The sequence below is a fragment of the Delphinus delphis genome, chromosome 9 (genome assembly GCF_949987515.2).
Source record: "Delphinus delphis chromosome 9, mDelDel1.2, whole genome shotgun sequence".
Taxonomy (NCBI): domain Eukaryota; kingdom Metazoa; phylum Chordata; class Mammalia; order Artiodactyla; family Delphinidae; genus Delphinus; species Delphinus delphis.
In genome coordinates this window covers 46,480,965-46,501,646 of record NC_082691.1, presented here as the reverse complement: position 1 = coordinate 46,501,646, position 20,682 = coordinate 46,480,965, and the positions used below count along the sequence as shown (strand labels likewise).

The window sequence follows — 20,682 nt, the reverse complement described above, 5'->3', positions numbered from 1 at the left end:
AAGCACAAGGGTAGAGCCAGATTGTCTGGGTTCATATCCTAGCCCCACCACTTAAGAGGTATCTTAGGCAATTTATTTAACCTCTTTTTGCTTCAGTTATCTCATCTGTAAAGTGGGGAAATTATCAGCCTCATCCTTATAAGATTGTGGTGAATTCTGTGACGCACCACCCAGATGTCCCCCTTCAGTAATGAGTGACTTATTCCTTCAGCTGCTGGGAGTGTTACCAGCAGCTGGCCCATAGCTGTCAGCCTTCTTTGGGGACTGCCTTGCCAAGAAAACTGCTTCATTCAAAGTCATCCTTTTTCAAGGGACAGCTCATATCAATGACACATCCACATCAGTGAGGTAGTAATAAGGGCCTGGGTCCCTTGTCCCAACTCAAGACAACTCTGAAGGGCCAGTTCAATTCCAAAGTTTCCCATGGATTGGCTGAGTCCTTTATTGGTATTGAACCATAGCTCGGCTTCTCCCTCTGCCCAATCCTACATCTTCTTCCTCTCTTTCACAAGTGTTTATCTCAAGAATACTCTCTAGTAAGTATCCTACAACCTAATCTCCATCTTGGAAGACGGCTCTCAAAGCACCCAATCTGAGACAGAGTGTTAAATGAGCCTATATTATAAAGTATCTGGCACGTAGTACATGCTATATAATTGTTTGTTATCAAACTCATAAATAATCCACTGGGAGACAGTAGAATGGACATACAAGTTCAAGGAGAAAAAAATAGAATAATATAAAATTTCCTACAATTAAAGAATAGCTTATTCACTAAATTTTTAAATGAATGATACTGAGAAATTTACACTAGGTATTTAAATTTCATTGGATACATTTAAAGTTCGATACAACCATTTTATTTACAATGTAAACATTAAAAATGTATTAAAAATCATACCCTTGGCAACTTTGTAAATTTACTATGACAGTGTTAGATGTAATCCACCAAAATGTATGAATAAGTGCATTGTTTTACAAAATTAATTTGGGAGTGCGCTAGAATACTTCTTTTTTTTTTCTCTCTCTCTCTTTTTCTGCGGCACGTGGGCCTCTCACCGTGTGGCCTCTCCCGTTGCGGAGCACAGGCTCCGGACGCGCAGGCTCAGCGGCCATGGCTCACGGGCCCAGCCGCTCTGCGGCATGTGGGATCGTCCCGGACCGGGGCACGAACCCGTGTCCCCTGCATCGGCAGGCGGACTCTCAACCACTGCGCCGCCAGGGAAGCCCTAGAATACTTTTTAAAGACCATTATTTTAAGATATCTCAAATCTTCTCATCCTCAACCTTTGTAAAAAGATTACCTAAGCCATATCACATGTTCACAGGGCCTTAATTTCCACTTGTGCGTAAAGAGTAAAAGTTGCTCTCAGGTACAGACTGATTTTTTTCGTGTGAAAATAAAGGGAGTTGGGGTTAGCCAGTCACAAACTCCATGGACTATTCCAATAGTTGCTGAATTGCTGCCGAGGGCAGCAGTAAATAAGAAGGAAATTAGCAATCTTCAACTGCTCTCCTTTATTGGTTTAAAACTACAACAGAAAATCCTATACTGGATCGCCACAACATTAATAAAGGAGTTTGAAAAGAAGAGCATCCTGTTAGGGTTACAGAAGTTTAAAAAACAAAACAAACATTAAGACTAGCAACTCCGGCATCCATTACAAAAATGAATGTTTGATAAAGACAGCTAGTGTAACCTCAGACCAGTCTGTTAAATTCCCTGATACGCTTTAACCTTCCAACAAATACAATGTACTCTCCCACTTCGTAAATATTTTTGAATACATATTATGTAGTCGAGCGCTACAGGAAATCCAAAGTTCTATACTAAAAGTTTACTATCCACAAGGAAAATACTGTCTGCCATTTTCCGGACAGCAGGAAGGGAGAAGAATAAGGCGATGTCAGGCAGCTTCTCTTTTAAGGGACATTCTCCAGTTCTACTCACAAGGAACACGGTTTAGTGAAGAAGGAGAATCAGTTTCCACGTAGAATGAGAAAAGTGTCACTTATTCCTATGGGGACTTTAGGGTGCAAGGAACTGAAAGCTATGTGAAAAGAGTACACTTTCACAAAAGCTTAGATGGAAAACAAAGGGGAGAAAAAGATATTAGCTAGTGGGGAGTGTAGAGCAGAGAAAAATATTGCTTTAGGGTTTATTCAACAAATTTTTGAGCATATGCTCTGTGCTATGCACTGTTTTAGGTCTTGGAGATTAAGTAGAGAATAAAGCAGACAGAGTCCCTGTCTATTAGGGAATAAGCTAAGCCACTATAACAAACAGGTCCGAACAAACAGTAATTTTTAAAAGAAGAGAGTTTATTTTCTCTTGTGTAATGGTCGAAACTTTGTGGCTGATCGAAGGGAGGAGGGAACCTCAGCTCCCCAAATTAGGCTGGGACTTAGACTAATGGAGCAGTTTTGCCTTCCTAAATACATGGCTTCCCTTTCCAGTCCATGTTTCTTTTCGCCATTTTCCAGAGAGCAAGAAGGGAGAAGAGGTAGTAGACAGCAAACAGCTTCTCTTTTAAGGGACATGATCCAGTTCTACTCACATCTCAAAGGTCATAGTTTTTTTTTTTTAACTTTTTATTTTATATTGGAGTACAATTGATTAACAATGTTGTATTAGTTTCAGGTATACAGCAAAGTGATTCAGTTATTCATATACATTTATCTATTCTTTTTCAAATTCTTTTCCCATTTAGTTTGTTACATAATATTGAGCAGAGTTCTCTATGCTGTACAGTAGGTCCTAAATATAGCAGTGTGTACGTGTCAATCCCAACCTCCCTAACTATCCCTCCCCCTGGTAACCCCAAGTTCGTTCTCTAAGTCTGTGAGTCTTTTTCAATATAGCCACGCCTAGCTGAAAGGGAGGCCAAGGAATGGTCATTCCTAACTGGGTCACCGAATGCCTTGCTGACACTTGCGGGTGGAGGTTTAACAGAATGAAAACTGAGGATGTGGAGCATATATTCCAGAAGGGGATGACAACAATAGGCAAGTAAAGAGCAGTTTTAATGGAATGGTGGGCATGAAAGTCTGAGTCGACCCAATTCAGGAGAAGACAGGAGGATGTGGGATTAGAGAGAATGAGTATGGCTTTCTCCTTCAAGGAGAAAAGTGGGAGTGACTTGAATATATATTGAAGGTAAAGAACCAGTAGAAATGAGGCGGTTGAAGACACATGGAAGAGGAGAAAATTGATGGTGCTAGGTCCCAGGAGAAACAGCATATAGGGCCCCTCCTCTTTCTCTACGTCAGCTATAAGAAGGTAAAAATGGGAGTGAGTGAAGATGTGAGGGGAAGGAAAGAGAAAATAGTAGGAGACTCTGGGAATTCCTAACTAATAGTTTTAATTTCCTTTCTGAAGTAGGAAGCAAAGTCACCTCCTGAGTGTGAGATGTTTTCCTCAGCTTTGTATGGTAGGAGTGGAGAAGGAAGGGACTTGTATTGATCTGAGGTTGGGGATTTGGGGCCAGGACCAAAACTATTGAGAAGATTGGCAAGATAGTGTTTGAAGGGATGAATCCTATGGTATCTGCCCTCAGTACTCAGCACCTTCCTAAGCCTCCACTTCTCCAACAGCAGGAGTGAAAAGGAGCCTTAGACCTCCACAGGCAATACTCTCCCCAAACTCATCCTCTTACCCAAACTATCTGCCTTGAAAATCATCAGGACTAAGCTCAGTATGCTGTTTATATCTATCACAAGCTCCAAATCACCCACCTTTAACTGTGAACAGACAAGCACAGATTGCTGGACAACTGAAGAAAGTTTCTATAAGATTTGTAACACCTGTGGCAGCCCCATTCACTCAATTACGGGAGCCAGAAACCTAGAATCCTCTTTCTCCCTGACTCACTTAATCAATCATCAAGCTCTGTTCATCCCAACGTCTAAATATTCCCCAGGCCACACACTTCTCTCCATTCCCACTCTCCAGACCACTGGTAGTCTGGGTTACCATCATCTCTCATTTGGATACTTACCTTATCCCATAAAAATTGATTACACCATTCTCCTGGTTAAAAACCTTCAATGACTGCACCAGTGCCTTTAGGAAAAGTCCATACAGACTCACTAGCCTGATTTCCAAATGCCTTTCTAATACATCATCTCCATCTGTCCCCACTTCCTCTGTTCACTCGTCCATACTCCACTGTTTCCGCACTGCTATATGCTCTTCCTCTGCTCTAGAAGGCTCTTCTCTTCCAAATCCCTCCGACCTGTTTGCTTTCCCAGCTATCTCATCTTCATCCTTGTCTCAGCCTAGCAGTCAAGGAAGTATTCCTGACACACACACCCCGAACACTAAAGGGGCGCCCCTCCTGCCGAAGCGCTGTTTTAGCCCTAACTAGGCAGCCCTCTAATTGCCTGTTTCCTGCCAGGACCATGTCTTTTTTGCTCACTCCAGTGTCCCCAGCATTACAGCAAGTGCACAACAGGCACTCGAGACGTGTTTGTGGAATGAGTAAATGAGTGAATAAATCGTGAACCAAATACCCTGGACTTTCTACTACATAGATGGCCCACAAGTAAATTTTTTTTTTTTTTTTTTTTTTCGGTACGCGGGCCTCTCACTGTTGTGGCCTCTCCTGTTGCGGAGCACAGGCTCCGGACGCGCAGGCTCAGCGGCCATGGCTCACGGGCCCAGCCGCTCCGCGGCATGTGGGATCTTCCCGGACTGGGGCATGAACCCGTGTCCTCTGCATCGGCAGGCGGACTCTCAACCACTGCGCCACCAGGGAAGCCACACAAATAAATTTTTAATGGAAATTTATTTTTTAATATTTATTTATTTCGCTGTGAGGGTCTTAGTTGCTGCACAAGGCATCTTCGTTGGGGCGTGCAGGATCTTAGATGCCACACGCAGGATGTAGTTCCCTGACCGGCAATTCAACCCAGGCCCTCTACATTGGGAGCACAGAGTCTTAACCACTGGACCACCAGGGAAGTACCTTAATGGAAATTTAAACCAATTAAATGAGCTAAAGCATCCAAATCCCTTAAAATTGATAACCCAGCTCTGAGAGGAGTCCGGCTCCACGTGACCAGGATCCCGCCTGGGGACTCAGGGGGCGGGACCTGAGGAGATGGACCAGGGCGCTTGGACAGCAGGCGGGGCCTGCGGGGCCTCTGGGGCCGTGGCCCCGCCCCAGGGCGGTGCGACTCCGCGGGCGAGCGAGGGGCGGGGCTCGTAGCGGGGAACTCCCCTTCCCAGGCCCAGGCAAGTCCGCGCGTCTGCGAGGCGCGGTGGTCGGGTAGTGGACCCTGGTCCTGTGGCCCCGGTTACTGACCGCGTCGTGCGGCCGCCATCTTGCCGGCGTGTGGACCACCCCCGTCGGGAGGGGCTGCGACTAGGCCGGAAGCGGCAGTACGAGGCAGCGCTGCCTGCCAGGTCGGTGAGTGCGGGCTGGGCCGCGTCTCCGCACTCGGGACCGGGAGGCCCGAGTCGAGGGCTCGGAAGCTCCAGGACGGCCGCTAGGCGCCCGGACAAGCCCAGTTGAAAAGCCCAGGCGGGTGCGGACCCTGGGGCCTCCTTGGAGCCGAGGCGCGGGGAGTCGCGTTCAGCGCTGCGGGATAACCGCGCCGGGCGTCAGGCCGGGCCTGAGAGCTGCGAGCGGCCCGCGGGCTCGGGGACCTCCTTCGGGGTGCTGGGTCCGCGCTGCAGCCTCCACCGCTGCCGGGTTGTCTAGAACCGCGTCCTGCCCTTGGACGCGAAGCTCAGCCAGGTGTCTGGAGTGTGGGAGTCACCCTTAGATTTCTGCATTACCCGGCAGAGTAGCCAGCCTTGCTCTAGTTGTACTCTAAATAAATACTTCTTAAAGGGCCTGTCACCCGCGTAGCTCTGTCCTCTGCATGTACGAGTAATGAAAATTCCGTAAGAGGATAAAGCTGCTCACAGGAGCCACGAGCATTCCTAAATGACTTAGCAAATGACTGCCTTTGCAGCCTTTTGTTTAACGATATTTTAAGGGAAATTTGGAGATATATAGAGCATCTCCTTGAAGATGGTGATGGTAGAAATTTCTTGAAACTGCTACTGTTGTTATTTGTCATGGTAAGACAAGTAGAAAAGACAACAACATAAAAGGATGATTGGATACCTTGTACACTTAGTATTATATAGATCTTCACTGTCCAGTAGCCACACAGGATTGAGATGTGCTGAAAGTGTAAAATACATATTGTATTTCCAAGACTTGGTACCACAAAAAAAGACAGAAAAAGGTAAATTTCTCATTAATAATTTTACATTGATTACATGTTGAAAGGATAATATTTTTGATATTTAGGTTAAATAATATATATTGCTAAATTAGATTGATTTCTTTTTATTCTTTTCAATGTGGCCATTAGAAAATTTTAAGTTCTATGGCTTACACTATGTTTCTGTTGGACAGTGCTGTTATAGATGTTCTGGTGAGGAGCACAGAATCATCATCATGGCTTTCCTTTGCTCAGAAACCATTGATGGGAAGTGAGTGCTTGTTATACTTGAAGGTGAGCATCTAAATATAAGCTGTAATTATGGCAAATCCTACCCCTTTTACCCCCAATTTTTCAGTGTCTCCAGCATTTGAAAACATTAATTGCCAGAGCTGTTTAAGGGAATCGTAGTGATACTGACGCATTTGTTGATGCATAGAACTCATTTAATTTGATTGTCACAATTCTGTGAGAAGGAGATAGGGTGGGTTCTATCTCCATTTTATAGTCTTGGAGTATTAAGGGGCTTGTTAGGGTCTAGCTAGTAGTGGCTGGAGGTCTTCTGACTCCAGGCTCACTTTTCTTTGCTCTCCACCATATTCCTAGTGGTGTTTGTTCAGGAGCCTTGATCCATCTATACTGTGTTGGATTGTAAAGAAATACAGTTGACTTGAGCAACACAGGTTTGAACTGCATGGGTCTACTTATATGTGGATTTTTTTCAATGGTAAATACCACAGTACTACACAATCCACAGTTGGTTGAATCTGAGGATGCAGAACCACAGATAAGGAGAAGCCACTTATACAGAGGGCCAACTATAAGTTACATGTGGACTGCGTTGGAGGGTCTGCGGCCTAACCCCTGAGTTGTTCAAGGGTCAGCTGTACGTTTCTTAAGAGGGTGCTTATAGATGTACCTCTGTATTCAGGGCCAGCTTCATGGTGTGTGAGCCGTGCAGTCACACAAGGCCCATCTTTAGAAGGCCTGGCACTTGGTTTAATGCTCTGCTGTCACAGTATTGAAATTCTTAATAAGTTTTGAAGAAGGGGGCCCTGCAAATGATGTAGCTGATCCTTTCTCTGTGCAGTAATCTAGGATGGGAGTAGGGTGGTGTTGGAAAAGAATCAAAACATCTGGTTTTCTCTTTACTCCTATGTGAATTATGCAGGGTTTACTAGCCTCTTTCTAACTCTCAAGTTCTGTGATTCTGTATGAGTTACTGTAGTCAGATTTTGTGGATGGTAATATAAATATGTGCATAATATCAGAAGAAATACGGATGATTCTTCGTTGAGAGTCTTGTAAATCAAATAGTTTTTAAAATTATAGTAACACTTTTTTTTTTTTAAGATGGATTTTTCCATGTGGCACCCAGTTTTTTTTTAAACCATGGATCATTTTTTTTTAAACCATGGATCATTTGTGTAAAGAGTACAGTTGTAGGAAGGAAGCCTATTTTAGCATTTGTCTTTCAGTGAGATAGGAAGATGGGCCAGAGCTAAGGATACCTCCAGTTAAGAGGTTTCCTCTGTTTGCAAGGGCATGAGTATGAATAAAGCCTTACTTGGCAGCATCTGTTCCTTCTTTTTGTTGTGTTAGCTACTTCCTGTTACACAAGGTGCTTCTTTTCCTTCTCATTCTTAAATTTTTAAATTCTCTTTAAGACTGGACATAACTTCAGCACTAGAATGCAGGTTTTATTAGTGTATTAGTTCACTTGGGCTACCATAACAAAATACCATAGACTGGATGGCTTAAACGACAGAAACTTATTTTCTCACAGTTCTGGAGGCTGGAAGTCTGAGATCAGGGTGCCAGTATGGTCTGGTTCTGGTGGTAGCTATCTTCCTAGCTTGCAGACAGCCTCCTTCTCACTGTGTACTCACATGGGGAGAGGGCTCTGGTATCTCTGTATTTTAAGGGCACCAGTTCTGTCAGATCAGGACTTCACCCTTATGACCTCATTTAACCTTAACCTTAATTACCTCCTTAAAGACTCTATCTCCAAGACAGTCAGGTGGAGTCATGATTAACACTTCAACATACGAATTTTGGGGGGTCACAGTTCATTCCATAGCAACCGGGGACCTTATTTGTCCCTGTTTACCTCTGTGTGCCCAGCATTGAGAACAGTGTCTAGAACATAGAAGATGCCCCCAAATGCTTATAGAATAAACGAAAGTCAGTGTATGAGAGTGATCCTCTCAGGGTTGCTCACTGTGGGCCCTTACCCATTATTGGCACCAGTTATGACAGTGTGCACTTTGCTGTTGGCTTGAGCCAACCGCTACTGGAAAGGGCAGTGGGCGTAAGCATGGGGAGATTAGTGAAATTTGGAGAAAGCAGTGTGAGAGGTGTCAGAGGGAGCATTTAACAAATGCATTCATTTAACAAGTAATTACTAAGTATCTACTAAGTGCCCAGCACTGTGCTGGGTACTAGAGGTTCAAATGGAGAGCAAAAAGGGTACTTCACCTGCTCTTAGGGAGTTTATAATCTAGTAGGAGAGATGGCGAGGGTGATTTATTTTTTTGTTGTTTATTTTTAAAATTTTATTTATTTTATTTTTGGCTGTGTTGGGTCTTTGTTGCCGCACACGGGCTTCCTCTAGTTGCGGTGAGCAGGGGCTACTCTTCGTTGCGGTGCGTGGGCTTCTCATTGCGGTGGCTTCTCTAGTTGCGGAGCACGGGCTCTAGGCACGCGGGCTTCAGTAGTTGTGGCTTGCAGGCTCTAGAGCATAGGCTCAGTAGTTGTGGCGCACAGGCTTAGTTGCTCCGTAGTATGTGGGATCTTCCCGGACCAGGGATCAAACCCGTGTCCCCTACATTGGCAGGCGGATTCTTATCCACTGCGCCACCAGGGAAGCTCAAGAGGCTGATTTAAAGGGAAGGAATATTCTCCATTGAGAGTATATATCTAAGTAACCTGATTTAGATTGGGGAGGGGATAGAGTGTGGTTGAAGTCAAGGTTGAGCGGGTTTTAACATGGCCGAGAAGGGAGGGAAGAAAGCTCCAACCAGAGGGAATGGCATTTGCAAAGGTGTGATGGGTGGAGGATTACATTCTAGGCAATGAAAAGGACAGTATAGCTAGAACACAGTTAGCAGGGAGGAGAACAGGGTGCATTGAGGCTGGATCATTTAGGGTTTTGTAGGTTTTGTCGAAGAATGAGAACTCTATGCTAACAGCAGTTGGAAACCATGAGAGGGTTTTAAGCAGGAGTTCGATAACCTGGATAAGTTTGTATTTTAAAAAGATCACTTTGATTTCATAAAGGCCAGAGTGGGAAGATGAATAAAAGAACTGCTGAACCAGCACCACAGGCCAGACACGTTGTCTACCTTAATTTTTTATGGAGTCAGTCTGCAGAACTGTGAGACTCTGCAGCCTGAGTGGAAGAAAGAAGACAGTTGAGCTTGTCGGGGAAGGCAAAAGTGGCAAGGAAATGAAGAAATTGAGGGTGCTAGTAAGAATATAATTGAAATGATTGATCTTGGGCTTCAGAACTATTAAGGAAGGAAATAAGGCGGTGTGAGAATTCTTAGAGGCTTTTCCCAGTCATCTAAATTTTATGAGTCTATTGAAATTCTAGACTAATAATTCCTGACTGAAACTTTTACAAGATCAAAACATATGTCTGAGCTGAATTTATTTAGAATATCTTTATTAGGAGTCTGTGCCAGGCTCTGCATCTGGTACAGGGTATAGAGAGATGAATGAACCATAACTTCACTCTTTAAGAACTGACAGCATGGATGTACAGATACCAGTTGCCATGAGGATTATGAGTATCTTTGTTCTTTTTTTTTTTTTATAAATTTATTTTATTTATTTATTTTTGGCTGTGTTGGGTCTCCGTTGCTGGGGGCGGGCTTTCTCTAGTTGCAGCGAGCAGGGGCTACTCTCCATTGTGGTGCACGGGCTTCTCATTGCGGTGGCTTCTCTTGTTGTGGAGCACGGGCTCTAGGCACGCAGGCTTCAGTAGTTGTGGCACGTGGGCTCAGTAGTTGTGGCTCTCGGGCTCTAGAGCTCAGGCCCAGTAGTTGTGGCACACGGGCTTAGTTGCTCCGCGGCATGTGGGATCTTCCCGGACCAGGGCTCGAACCCATGTCCCCTGCATTGGCAGGCGGATTCTTAACCACTGCGCCACCAAGGAAGCCCTCTTTGTTCATTTTTAATCCAGACTGTTACCTCTAGCCAGACTTGCTTAAAAACAGAAATTTACATTTTTGTAAGTAGCTTTTATTATTAAACTACCATTTTTAGCATAACTATTTTTAGTGCTTATGTGCTTAAACTACTACTAGCATATTTATCTTTTCAAAATTCCTGTTTCAAATACCTATTCGAAGTTTATAGAATTGAAAACTGAAAGAGCCTCTAATGCTCACTTAATTCAGTTTCCCAAAGTGCAGTGTGTCCTACTGGTCATAAACAGGATGATTTTAGGTAACACAATCAAGCATTTTTAATAGTTATATATTTATTTAAGTATGTTAGAAAAAAATATATTTAGCATATTGTACCCATGACTCATGGACCTTATGATGAAATTAAAATTGATTTTCAGATTTTAAAAATGAGTCAGTTTAAATAAAAATATTAAATAATGGCACAGGTGGTACATGAATAACTGAAATTTGGGAAACGTTAGTCTAAACCAGTTCTTACGTTGTACAGATGAGAAAATTAAAGGACCCCCAAACACAAAGGCCTTTTTGAGGTATACAGCTAGCATGTGTCAGAGCTAGGAGTTGAACTCGACTCCGCTCAATACATTCCTGCTTCTTATCGTTGAAATTTGAGGAAGAAACTAGTGGCTTTGTACTTTAAATCTGCATTGGTCATTTTGGTGGCCTCATGTGGCCATTTATATTAAAATTAATTAAAATCAAAATTTAAAATTTGCACTGCCATATTTCTCGTGCTCAGTAGCCGCATGTGGCTAGTAGCTACCATATTGGACAGTACAGACACAGAACATTTCTATCATTGCAGAAGGTTCTGTTGGATAGTGCTGCTTTAAACTTGTTGCTTAGGTATGTGATTCATAACCCTTTAAAGTTTTGTCCCCTTCAGATGGATGATACTTATTAATTTGCTCACCACACTGAAGTTATTTCAACCCTGAGGTTAAATTGAAGGTACTAGTAATAGTGCAATTAAGATAATTGATCATGGGAAATAAAGCCAGAATGGAGTTCTCAGATTCCTACCAGCTCATCTTATTGGAGGAAGTTCTTCTTTTCCCCTTTTATTAATAAATATTGTCTTGAATTCATAGCAGTAAGAAGAAATATAAATACATTGAAAAACAGAGTATCTGTGTAGAAAATTTCCTGACTTTCTGAATAGTTGATTCAGCTTAGAATTGTATATTGTTAACATTTTAAAACTTTTTATTTTTAAGCAGATTTTCATTGAATGGACCTAACTGCGCTCTTTGAGATCATCAGTAAGCATGAGTGGTACCAAACCTGATATATTGTGGGCACCACACCAGGTTGATAGATTTGTTGTATGTGACTCAGAACTTAGCCTTTATCACGTGGAATCTACTGTGAATTCAGAATTCAAAGCTGGATCTCTACGTTTATCTGAAGACTCTGCAGCTACGTTACTCTCAATAAATTCAGAAACACCCTATATGAAATGTGTTGCCTGGTATCTCAATTATGATCCTGAATGTCTCCTAGCAGTTGGACAAGCAAATGGTAGAGTTGTACTTACAAGTCTTGGTCAAGATCATAACTCAAAGTTCAAAGATTTGATAGGAAAAGAGTTTGTTCCAAAACATGCACGACAATGCAATACTCTTGCATGGAATCCATTGGATAGTAACTGGCTTGCTGCTGGTCTAGATAAACATAGAGCTGACTTTTCAGTGCTGATTTGGGACATCTGCAGCAAATACACGCCTGATATAGTTCCCATGGAGAAAGTAAGACTTTCGGCAGGTGAAACTGAAACAACATTATTAGTAACAAAACCACTTTATGAATTAGGACAGAATGATGCTTGTCTCTCTCTTTGTTGGCTTCCACGAGACCAGAAACTTCTCCTTGCTGGTATGCATCGTAACCTAGCCATTTTTGATCTTCGGAATACAAGCCAAAAGATGTTTGTGAATACAAAAGCTGTTCAGGGCGTGACAGTAGACCCATACTTCCATGATCGTGTTGCTTCCTTTTATGAAGGTCAGGTTGCAATATGGGATCTTAGGAAATTTGAGAAGCCAGTTTTGACTTTGACTGAGCAACCAAAGCCCTTAACAAAAGTAGCATGGTGTCCAACTAGGACTGGTCTGCTTGCCACTTTAACAAGGGATAGTAATATTATTAGATTATATGATATGCAGCACACACCCACTCCCATTGGAGATGAAACTGAACCCACAATAATTGAAAGAAGTGTGCAACCTTGTGACAATTACATTGCCTCCTTTGCTTGGCATCCAACAAGTCAAAATCGAATGATAGTTGTAACTCCCAACCGAACAATGTCTGACTTCACTGTTTTTGAAAGAATCTCTCTTGCCTGGAGCCCAATTACATCTTTAATGTGGGCTTGTGGTCGTCATTTATATGAATGTGCGGAAGAAGAAAATGATAATTCTTTAGAAAAAGATATAGCAACGAAGATGCGCCTTCGGGCTTTATCAAGGTACGGACTTGATACAGAACAGGTGTGGAGAAACCATATTTTAGCGGGAAATGAAGATCCACAGCTCAAGTCACTCTGGTATACTCTGCACTATATCCTTTGCATTGTGAGTTTTGTAAGATGACTTTGGTAGAAATGTTCTTGAAATTTGCCAAAAGGTCAGTCTGTAAATACCGTGCTGAATGTTTTATGTGCAAATGCAAGACTTAATACTAAAATTCCAAAGTAAAATTGTTTAAAACTGTTGAAATACTGCTTTGCAGATTGTGTAGGAGGGAGAAAAATGTATCTCTACAATAGAGTAGAACCAACCACCTTCTTGCACTGATGCCTATTATGAATTGGTTCCAAATCAAAATAAATTTAGCTTTGAAATATTTTATTATGCATCATTACTAGTATTTCCTATGCATTTAAATACTTATGAAGCAGTATACAGAAGATATGGATCAGAAATCTCCAGGCAACAAAGGATCATTGGTTTATTCAGGAATTAAATCAATTGTAAAATCATCTTTGGGTAAGAAAATTCTGTTTTATTTTCTGCAATATGTTTATAATTTTTGTACTCTTATTTTCCCCCCAAATTTAGTTATCTCAGGATAGTATACATAAATATTCTTTTTTTGTTGTGTTGTTTTTGACTAGATATTTTTAGTGAATTGTTGCGTTAAATGCATAATTGTTCTTATATTTAAAATTCTTTTTGGAAGGAGTCTTGGTTCTTTGAAGTGATTGACTTTCTAAATTTATTCATTAATTTATTCACTATTAGTGGTTTTGAAGACCCACTTTGAAAGGTATTACATTAGAGGATTTATAGGATCCTGGTTGTTGGTTCAGATTTTATCACAGTATTTGCTTTTATAAAAACTAAATTAAAATTTTTCCAACTGAAGGAGACCCCTTTTTATTTTGCTGCCTAAACCCTCTCACTTAGCTACCCAGTGGTAAGTACTGTATAACTATGACATGAGATATGGCCTTACCTGAGGTGTCTTACCTGAAATAGTCTTTATTTTTTAATTGCTGTAGTTTCAGTTTCCTTTTTTCCTTTCTTTTTTTTTAAATTAATTTTTATTGGAATATAGGTGCTTTACAATATTGTGTTACTTTCTGCTGTACAGCAAAGTGAATCAGTTATACATACACATATATCCACTCTTTTTTAGATTTCCTTCCCATTTAGGTCACCACAGAGCATTGATTAGAGTTCACTGTGGTATACAGTAGGTTCTCATTAGTTATCTGTTTTATATATAGTAGTGTATATATGTCAATCCCAACTCCCAATTCATCCACTCCCCAACCCTGCTTCCCCCATTGGTAACTATAAGCTTGTTTTCTACATCTGTGACTCTATTTCTCCTTTGCGAATAAGTTCATTTTTCTGGATTCCACGTATAAGCAGTATTATATGATATTTGTCTTTCTCTTTCTGACTTCACGCTGTATGACAATCTCTGGGTCCATCCATGTCGCTGCAAATGGCATTATTTTGTTCCTTTTTATGGCTGAGTAATATTCCATTGCATGCATCTATATATATATATATATATATATATATATATATATACACACACACCACATCTTCTTTATCCATTCGTCTGTTGATTGACATTTAGGTTGCTTCCATGTCCTGGGTATTGTAAATAGTGCTGCAATGAACATTGCGGTGCATGCATCCTTTCAAATTATGGTTTTCTCTGGATATATGGCCAGGAGTGGGGTTGGTGGGTCATATGGTAGCTCTATTTTTAGTTTGGTTTTTTTTTGCGGTACGCGGGCCTCTCACTGATGTGGCCTCTCCCGTTGGGGAGCACAGGTTCCAGATGCGCAGGCCCAGTGGCCATGGCTCACGGGCGCAGCCGCTCCGTGACATGTGGGACCCTCCCGGACCAGGGCACGAACTCGTGTCCCCTGCATCAGCAGGCGGACTCTTCAACCACTGTGCCACCAGGGAAGCCCTATTTTTAGTTTTTTAAAGAACATGCATACTGTTCTCCATAGTGGCTGTTTCAATTTACATTCTCACCAACAGTGTGGAAGGGTTCCCTTTTCTCCACACCCTCTCCATCATTTATGGTTTGTAGATTTTTGATTATAGTCATTCTGACTGGTGTGAGGTGATACCTCACTGTAGTTTTGATTTGCATTTCTCTAATAATTAGTGATGTTGAGCAACTTTTCATGTGTTTTTTGGCCATCTGTATGTGAAGTAGTCTTTGATGATTGAATGATGCATGAATTAATGTAAGATTGAAATTAATAAACTATTTAAGAGTAAAATAAAGATGACAGAAGAGCCAAACTTACTGTTTTTTCACTGACTTCTTTAAACAGTTGTTCTTATTGTCTTTATTGGGATTGAATTGTGGGTTATATTATAGTTATCTTCCCAACCTAGGATTTGGTATCTAGTTTTTGATAGCAGTCAAATTTGGGCCCAACTCAAGCTGCTAGAAAAGCAGTTTACATTATTTAGTCAAAGAGTGGCAGTAGAAGTAATAAATCTAACTTTTTTTTAATAGGACTTTCATAAATACTCTACAAAAAAATACAAAATAAAATGCTGTTTTTTAATAAGAGTACATTAGACATTTCAATTAAATGGTTATATTATTTTGATTTTTTTAAAGGACTTCTAAATTACTGTGGTTCACATTGAAGATTCAGTAGACTACTTATATCATCTATTTCATTTTGGTGTTCTCTCATTAGCTCTTGACCCAAAAAAGTAAGTTTTATTATAAATAACAAAATGAAAGAGTTTAATTAGAGACTTCCATTTTTATTAATAAAAGTAAAAGGACAGTTATGTATTACCCCCATAAATAGTATTTACAGCTATATAGTAGGTCCGACCACATTGCATTCTCAATATTCTGCGGTTTATTTTTTCTGCTGTACCTTTTTTTTTTTTTAATCCCCCCCCCACCTGCCACATGCCCCCCTTGGTGTCTATACGTTTGTTCTCTACATCTGTGTGTCTGTTTCTGCCTTGCAAACCAGTTCATCTGTACCATTTTTCTAGATTCCCCATATATGCGTTAACATGCGATATTTGTTTTTCTCTTTCTGACTTACTTCACTTGTATCACAGTCTCTATGTCCATCCACATCTCTACAAATGACCCAATTTCCTTCCTTTTTATGGCTGAGTAATATTCCATTGTATGTATGTACCACATCTTCTTTATCCATTTGTATGTCAGTGGGCATTTAGGTTGCTTCCATGACCTGGCTATTGTAAATAGTGTTGCAATAAACACTGAGGTGCATGTGTCTTTTTGAATTATGGTTTTCTCTGGGTATATGCCCAGTAGTGGGATTGCTGGGTCATATGGTAATTCTATTTTTAGTTTTTTGAGGAACCTCCATACTGTTCTCCATAGTGGCTATATCAATTTACATTCCCACCAACAGTGCAAGAGGATTCCCTTTTCCTCACACCCTCTCCAACATTTGTTGTTTGTAGATTTTCTGATGGTGCCCATTCTAACTGGTGTGAGGTGATACCTCATTGTAGTTTTGATTTGCATTTCTCTAATAATTAGTGATGTTGAGCAGCTTTTCATGTGCCTCTTGGCCATCTCTATGTTATCTTTGGAGAAATGTCTCCTGCCCATTTAGGTCTTCTTCCCATCTTTTGATTGGGGTGAGCTGCATGAGCTGTTTATATATTTTGGAGTTTAATCCTTTGTCCACTGATTTGTTTGCAGATATTTTCTCCCACTCTGAGGGTTGCCTTTTCATCTTGTTTATGGTTTCCTTTGCTGTGCAAAAGCTTTTAAGTTTCATTAGGTCCCATTTGTTTATTTTTGTTTTTATTTCCATTACTCTAGGAGAAGGGTCAAAAATCTTGATGTGATTTATGTCAAAGAGTGTTCTTCCTATGCTTTCCTGTAAGAGTTTTATAGTGTCTGGTCTTACATTTAGGTCTTTAATCCATTTTGAGTTTATTTTTGTATGTGGTGTTAGGGAGTATTCTAATTTCATTCTTTTACATATGGCTGTCCAGTTTTCCCAGCACCACTTATTGAAGAGACTGTCTTTTCTCCTTTCTTCCTTTGTCATAGATTAGTTGACCATAGATGCGTGGGTTTATCTCTGGAATTTCTATCCTGTTCCATGGATCTGTGTTTCTGTTTTTGTGCTAGTACCATATTGTCTTGATTACTGTAACTTTGTAGTAGAGTCTGAAGTCAGGAAGTCTGATTCCTCAGCTCTGTTTTTTTTTTTTTCTTCAAGGTTGCTTTGGCTATTCAGGCATCTTTTGTGTCTCCATACAAATTTTAAGATTTCTTGTTCTAGGTTTGTAAAAAATGCCATTGGTAATTTGATAGGGATTGCATTGAATCTGTAGATTGCTTTGGGTAGTATAGTCATTTTCACAATATTGATTCTTCCCATCCAAGAACATGGCATATGTCTCCATTTGTTTGTGTCATCTTTGATTTCTTTCATCAGTGTCTTATAGTTTTCTGACTACAGGTCTTTTACCTCCTTAGGTAGGTTTATTCCTAGGTATTTTATTCTTTTTGTTGCAATGGTGAATGGGTTTGTTTCCTTAATTTCTCTTTCTGAGTTTTTGTTGTTAGTGTATAGGAATGCAAGTGATTTCTGTGAATTAATTTTGTATCCTGCACCTTTACCAAATTCATTGATTAGCTCTAGTAGTCTTCTGGTGGCATCTTTAGGATTATCTGTGTATAGTATCATGTCATCTGGAAACAGTAACAGTTTTACTTCTTTTCCAATTTGTATTTCTTTTCTTTCTTTCTCTTCTCTGATTGCCGTGGCTAGGACTTCCAAAACTGTTGAATAATAGTGGCGAGAGTGGACATCATTGTCTTGTTCCTGATCTTAGAGGAAATGCTTTCAGTTTTTCACCTTTGAGAATGATGTTTGCTGTGGGTTTGTCATATATGGCCTTAATTATGTTGAGGTAAGTTCCCTCTATGCCCACTTTCTGGAGGGTTTTTATCATAAATGGGTGTTGAATTTTGTCAAAAGGTTTTTTTGCATCTATTGAGATGATCATATGGTTTTTATTCTTCAATTTGTTAATATGGTGTATCACACTGATTGATCTGCATATATTGAAGAATTCTTGCATCCCTGGGATAAATCCCACTTGATCATGGTGTATGATCCTTTTAATGTGTTGTTGGATTCTGTTTGCTAGTATTTTCTTGAGGATTTTTGCATCTATATTCGTCAGTGATATTGGTCTGTAATTTTCTGTTTTTGTGATATCTTTGTCTGGTTTTGGTATCAGGGTGATGGTGGCCTCGTAGAATGAGTTTGGGAGTGTTCCTTCCTCTGCAATTTTTTGGAAGAGTTTGAGAAGGATGGATATTAGCTCTTCTTTAAATGTTTGATAGAATTCACCTGTGAAGCCATCTGGTCCTGGACTTCTGTTTGTTGGAAGATTTTTAATCACAGTTTCAATTTCAGTGCTTGTGATTGGTCTGTTCATATTTTCTACTTCTTCCTGGATAAGTCTTGGAAGGTTATAACTTTCTAAGAATTTGTCCATTTCTTCCAGGTTGTCCATTTTATTGGCATAGTGTTGCTTGTAGTAGTCTCTTAGGATGCTTTGTATTTCTGTGGTGTCCGTTGTAACTTCTCCTTTTTCATTTCTAATTTTATTGATTTGAGTCCTCTCCCTCTTTTTCTTGATGAGTCTGGCTAAAGGTTTATCAATTTTATTTATCTTCTCAAAGAACCAGCTTTTAGTTTTATTGATCTTTGCTCTTGTTTTCTTTGTTTCTGTTTCATTTATTTCTGCTCTGATAGTTATGATTTCTTTCCTTCTACTAACTTTGGGTTTTGTTTGTTCTTTCTCTAGTTCTTTTAAGTGTAAGGTTGGATTGTTTATTTGAGATTTTTCTTGTTTCTTGAGGTAGGATTGTATAGCTATAAACTTCCCTCTTAGAACTGCTTTTGCTGCATCCCATAGGTTTTGGTTCATCGTGTTTTCATTGTCATTTGTCTCTAGGTATTTTCTGATTTCCTCTATGGTTTCTTCAGTGATCTCTTGGTTATTTAGTAATCTGTTGTTTAGCCTCAGTGTGTTTGTGTTTTTTATGTTTTTTCCCTTTAATTTATTTATAATCTCATAGCGTTGTAGTCAGAAAAGATGCTTGATATGATTTCAGTTTTCTTAAATTTACTGAGGCTTGCTTTGTTACCCAAGATGTGATCTGTCCTGGAGAATGTTCTGTGTGCACTTGAGAAGAAAGTGTAATCGGCTGTTTTCAGATGGAATGTCCTATAGATATCAGTTAAATCTCTCTGCTCTATTGTGTCATTTAAAGCTTGTGTTTCCTTATTAATTTTGTGTCTGGATGATCTATCAGTTGGTGTAAGTGAAGTGTTAAAGTCCCCCACTATTATTGTGTTACTGTCGATTTCTTCTTTTATAGCTGTTAACAATTGCCTTTTGTATTGAGATGCTCCTATGTTGGGTGCATATATATTTATAATTGTTATATCTTCTTGGATTGATCTCTTGATCATTATGTAGTGTCCCTACTTGCCTGTTGTAACATTCTGTATTTTAAAATCTATTTTATCTTATATGAGTATTGCTACTCCAGCTTTCTTTTGATTTCCATTTGCATGGAATATCTTTTTCCATCCCCTCACTTTCAGTCTGTATGTGTCCCTAGGTCTGAAGTGGGTCTCTTGTCGGTAGCATATAGACAGGACTTGTTTTTGTATCCATTCAGCAAGCCTGTGTCTTTTGGTTGGAGCTTTTTTTTTTTTTTTTTTGCCAGTACACGGGCCTCTCACTGTTGTGGGCTCTCCTGTTGCAGAGCATAGGCTCTGGACGCGCAGGCTCAGCAGCCATGGCTCACAGGCCCAGCCGCTCCACAGCATGTGGGATCTTCCCGGACCGGGGCGCAAACCCGTGTCCCCTGCATTGGCAGGCAGACTCTCAACCACTGCGCCACCAGGGAAGCCCTAGTTGGAGCATTTAATCCTTTCATATTTAAGGTAATTTTCTATATGTGTGTTCCTATGACCATTTTCTTAATTGTTTTGGGTTTGTTTTTGTAGGTCCTTTTCTTCTCTTGTGTTTCCCTCTTAGAGAAGTTCCTTTAGCATCTACTGTAGAGCTGGTTTGGTGGTGCTGAATTCTCTTAGCTTTTGCTTATCTGTAAAGCTTTGATTTCTCTGTCGAATCTGAATGAGATCCTTGCTGGGTAGAGTAATCTTGGTTGTAGGTTCTTCCTTTTCATCACTTTAAATATATTGTGCCACTCCCTTCTGGCTCATAGAGTTTCTGCTGAGAAATCAGCTGTTAACTTTATTGGAGTCCCCTTGTATGTTATTTGTTAGTTTTCCCTTGTTGTTTTTAATAATTTTTCTTTGTCTTTAATTTTTGTTGTTTGATTACTATGGGTCTTGGAGTGTTTCTCCTTGGGTTTATCCTGCCTGTAACTCTCTGCACTTCCTGGACTTGGGTGCCTATTTCCTTTCCCATGTTCGGGAAGTTTTTGACTACAGTCTCTCAAATATTTTCTTGGGTCCTTTCTCTCTCTTGTCTCCTTCTGGGACCCCTATAATGCAAATGTTGGTGCATTCAATGTTGTCCCAGAGGTCTCTTGGGCTGTCTTCATTTGTTTTCTTTCTTTTTTCTTTATTCTGTTCCATGGCAGTAATTTCCACCATTCTGTCTTCCAGTTCAGTTGTCTGTTCTTTTGCTTTAGTTATTCTGCTATTGTTTCCTTCTAGTGTATTTTTCATTTCAGTTATTGTATTGTTCATCTTTGTTTGTTCTTTTAA

General features: G+C 40.3%; 1 protein-coding gene across 9 annotated transcripts in view; it reads left to right on the top strand.

The window, feature by feature from the left end:
• Window positions 1-20,682, top strand: part of MIOS (meiosis regulator for oocyte development) — a 119,081-nt gene that overhangs the window by 63,270 nt on the left and 35,129 nt on the right. For 7 of the 9 annotated variants that reach the window (XR_011246597.1, XR_009520610.2, XR_009520609.2 and 4 more), the window contains exons 1-3: window positions 6,415-6,513; window positions 11,636-12,977; window positions 13,307-13,405. Coding sequence is in view for 2 of the 9 variants with exons in the window: in XM_060020470.2 (XP_059876453.1) it covers window positions 11,684-12,977; window positions 13,307-13,405 (1,393 nt within the window). In the remaining 7 variants the exon portion in view is untranslated. Of the gene's footprint in view, window positions 1-6,414; window positions 6,514-11,632; window positions 12,978-13,306; window positions 13,406-20,682 lie in introns of those variants that run through there. The other 2 variants (XR_009520613.1, XR_009520615.1) reach the window with 2 other exon arrangements.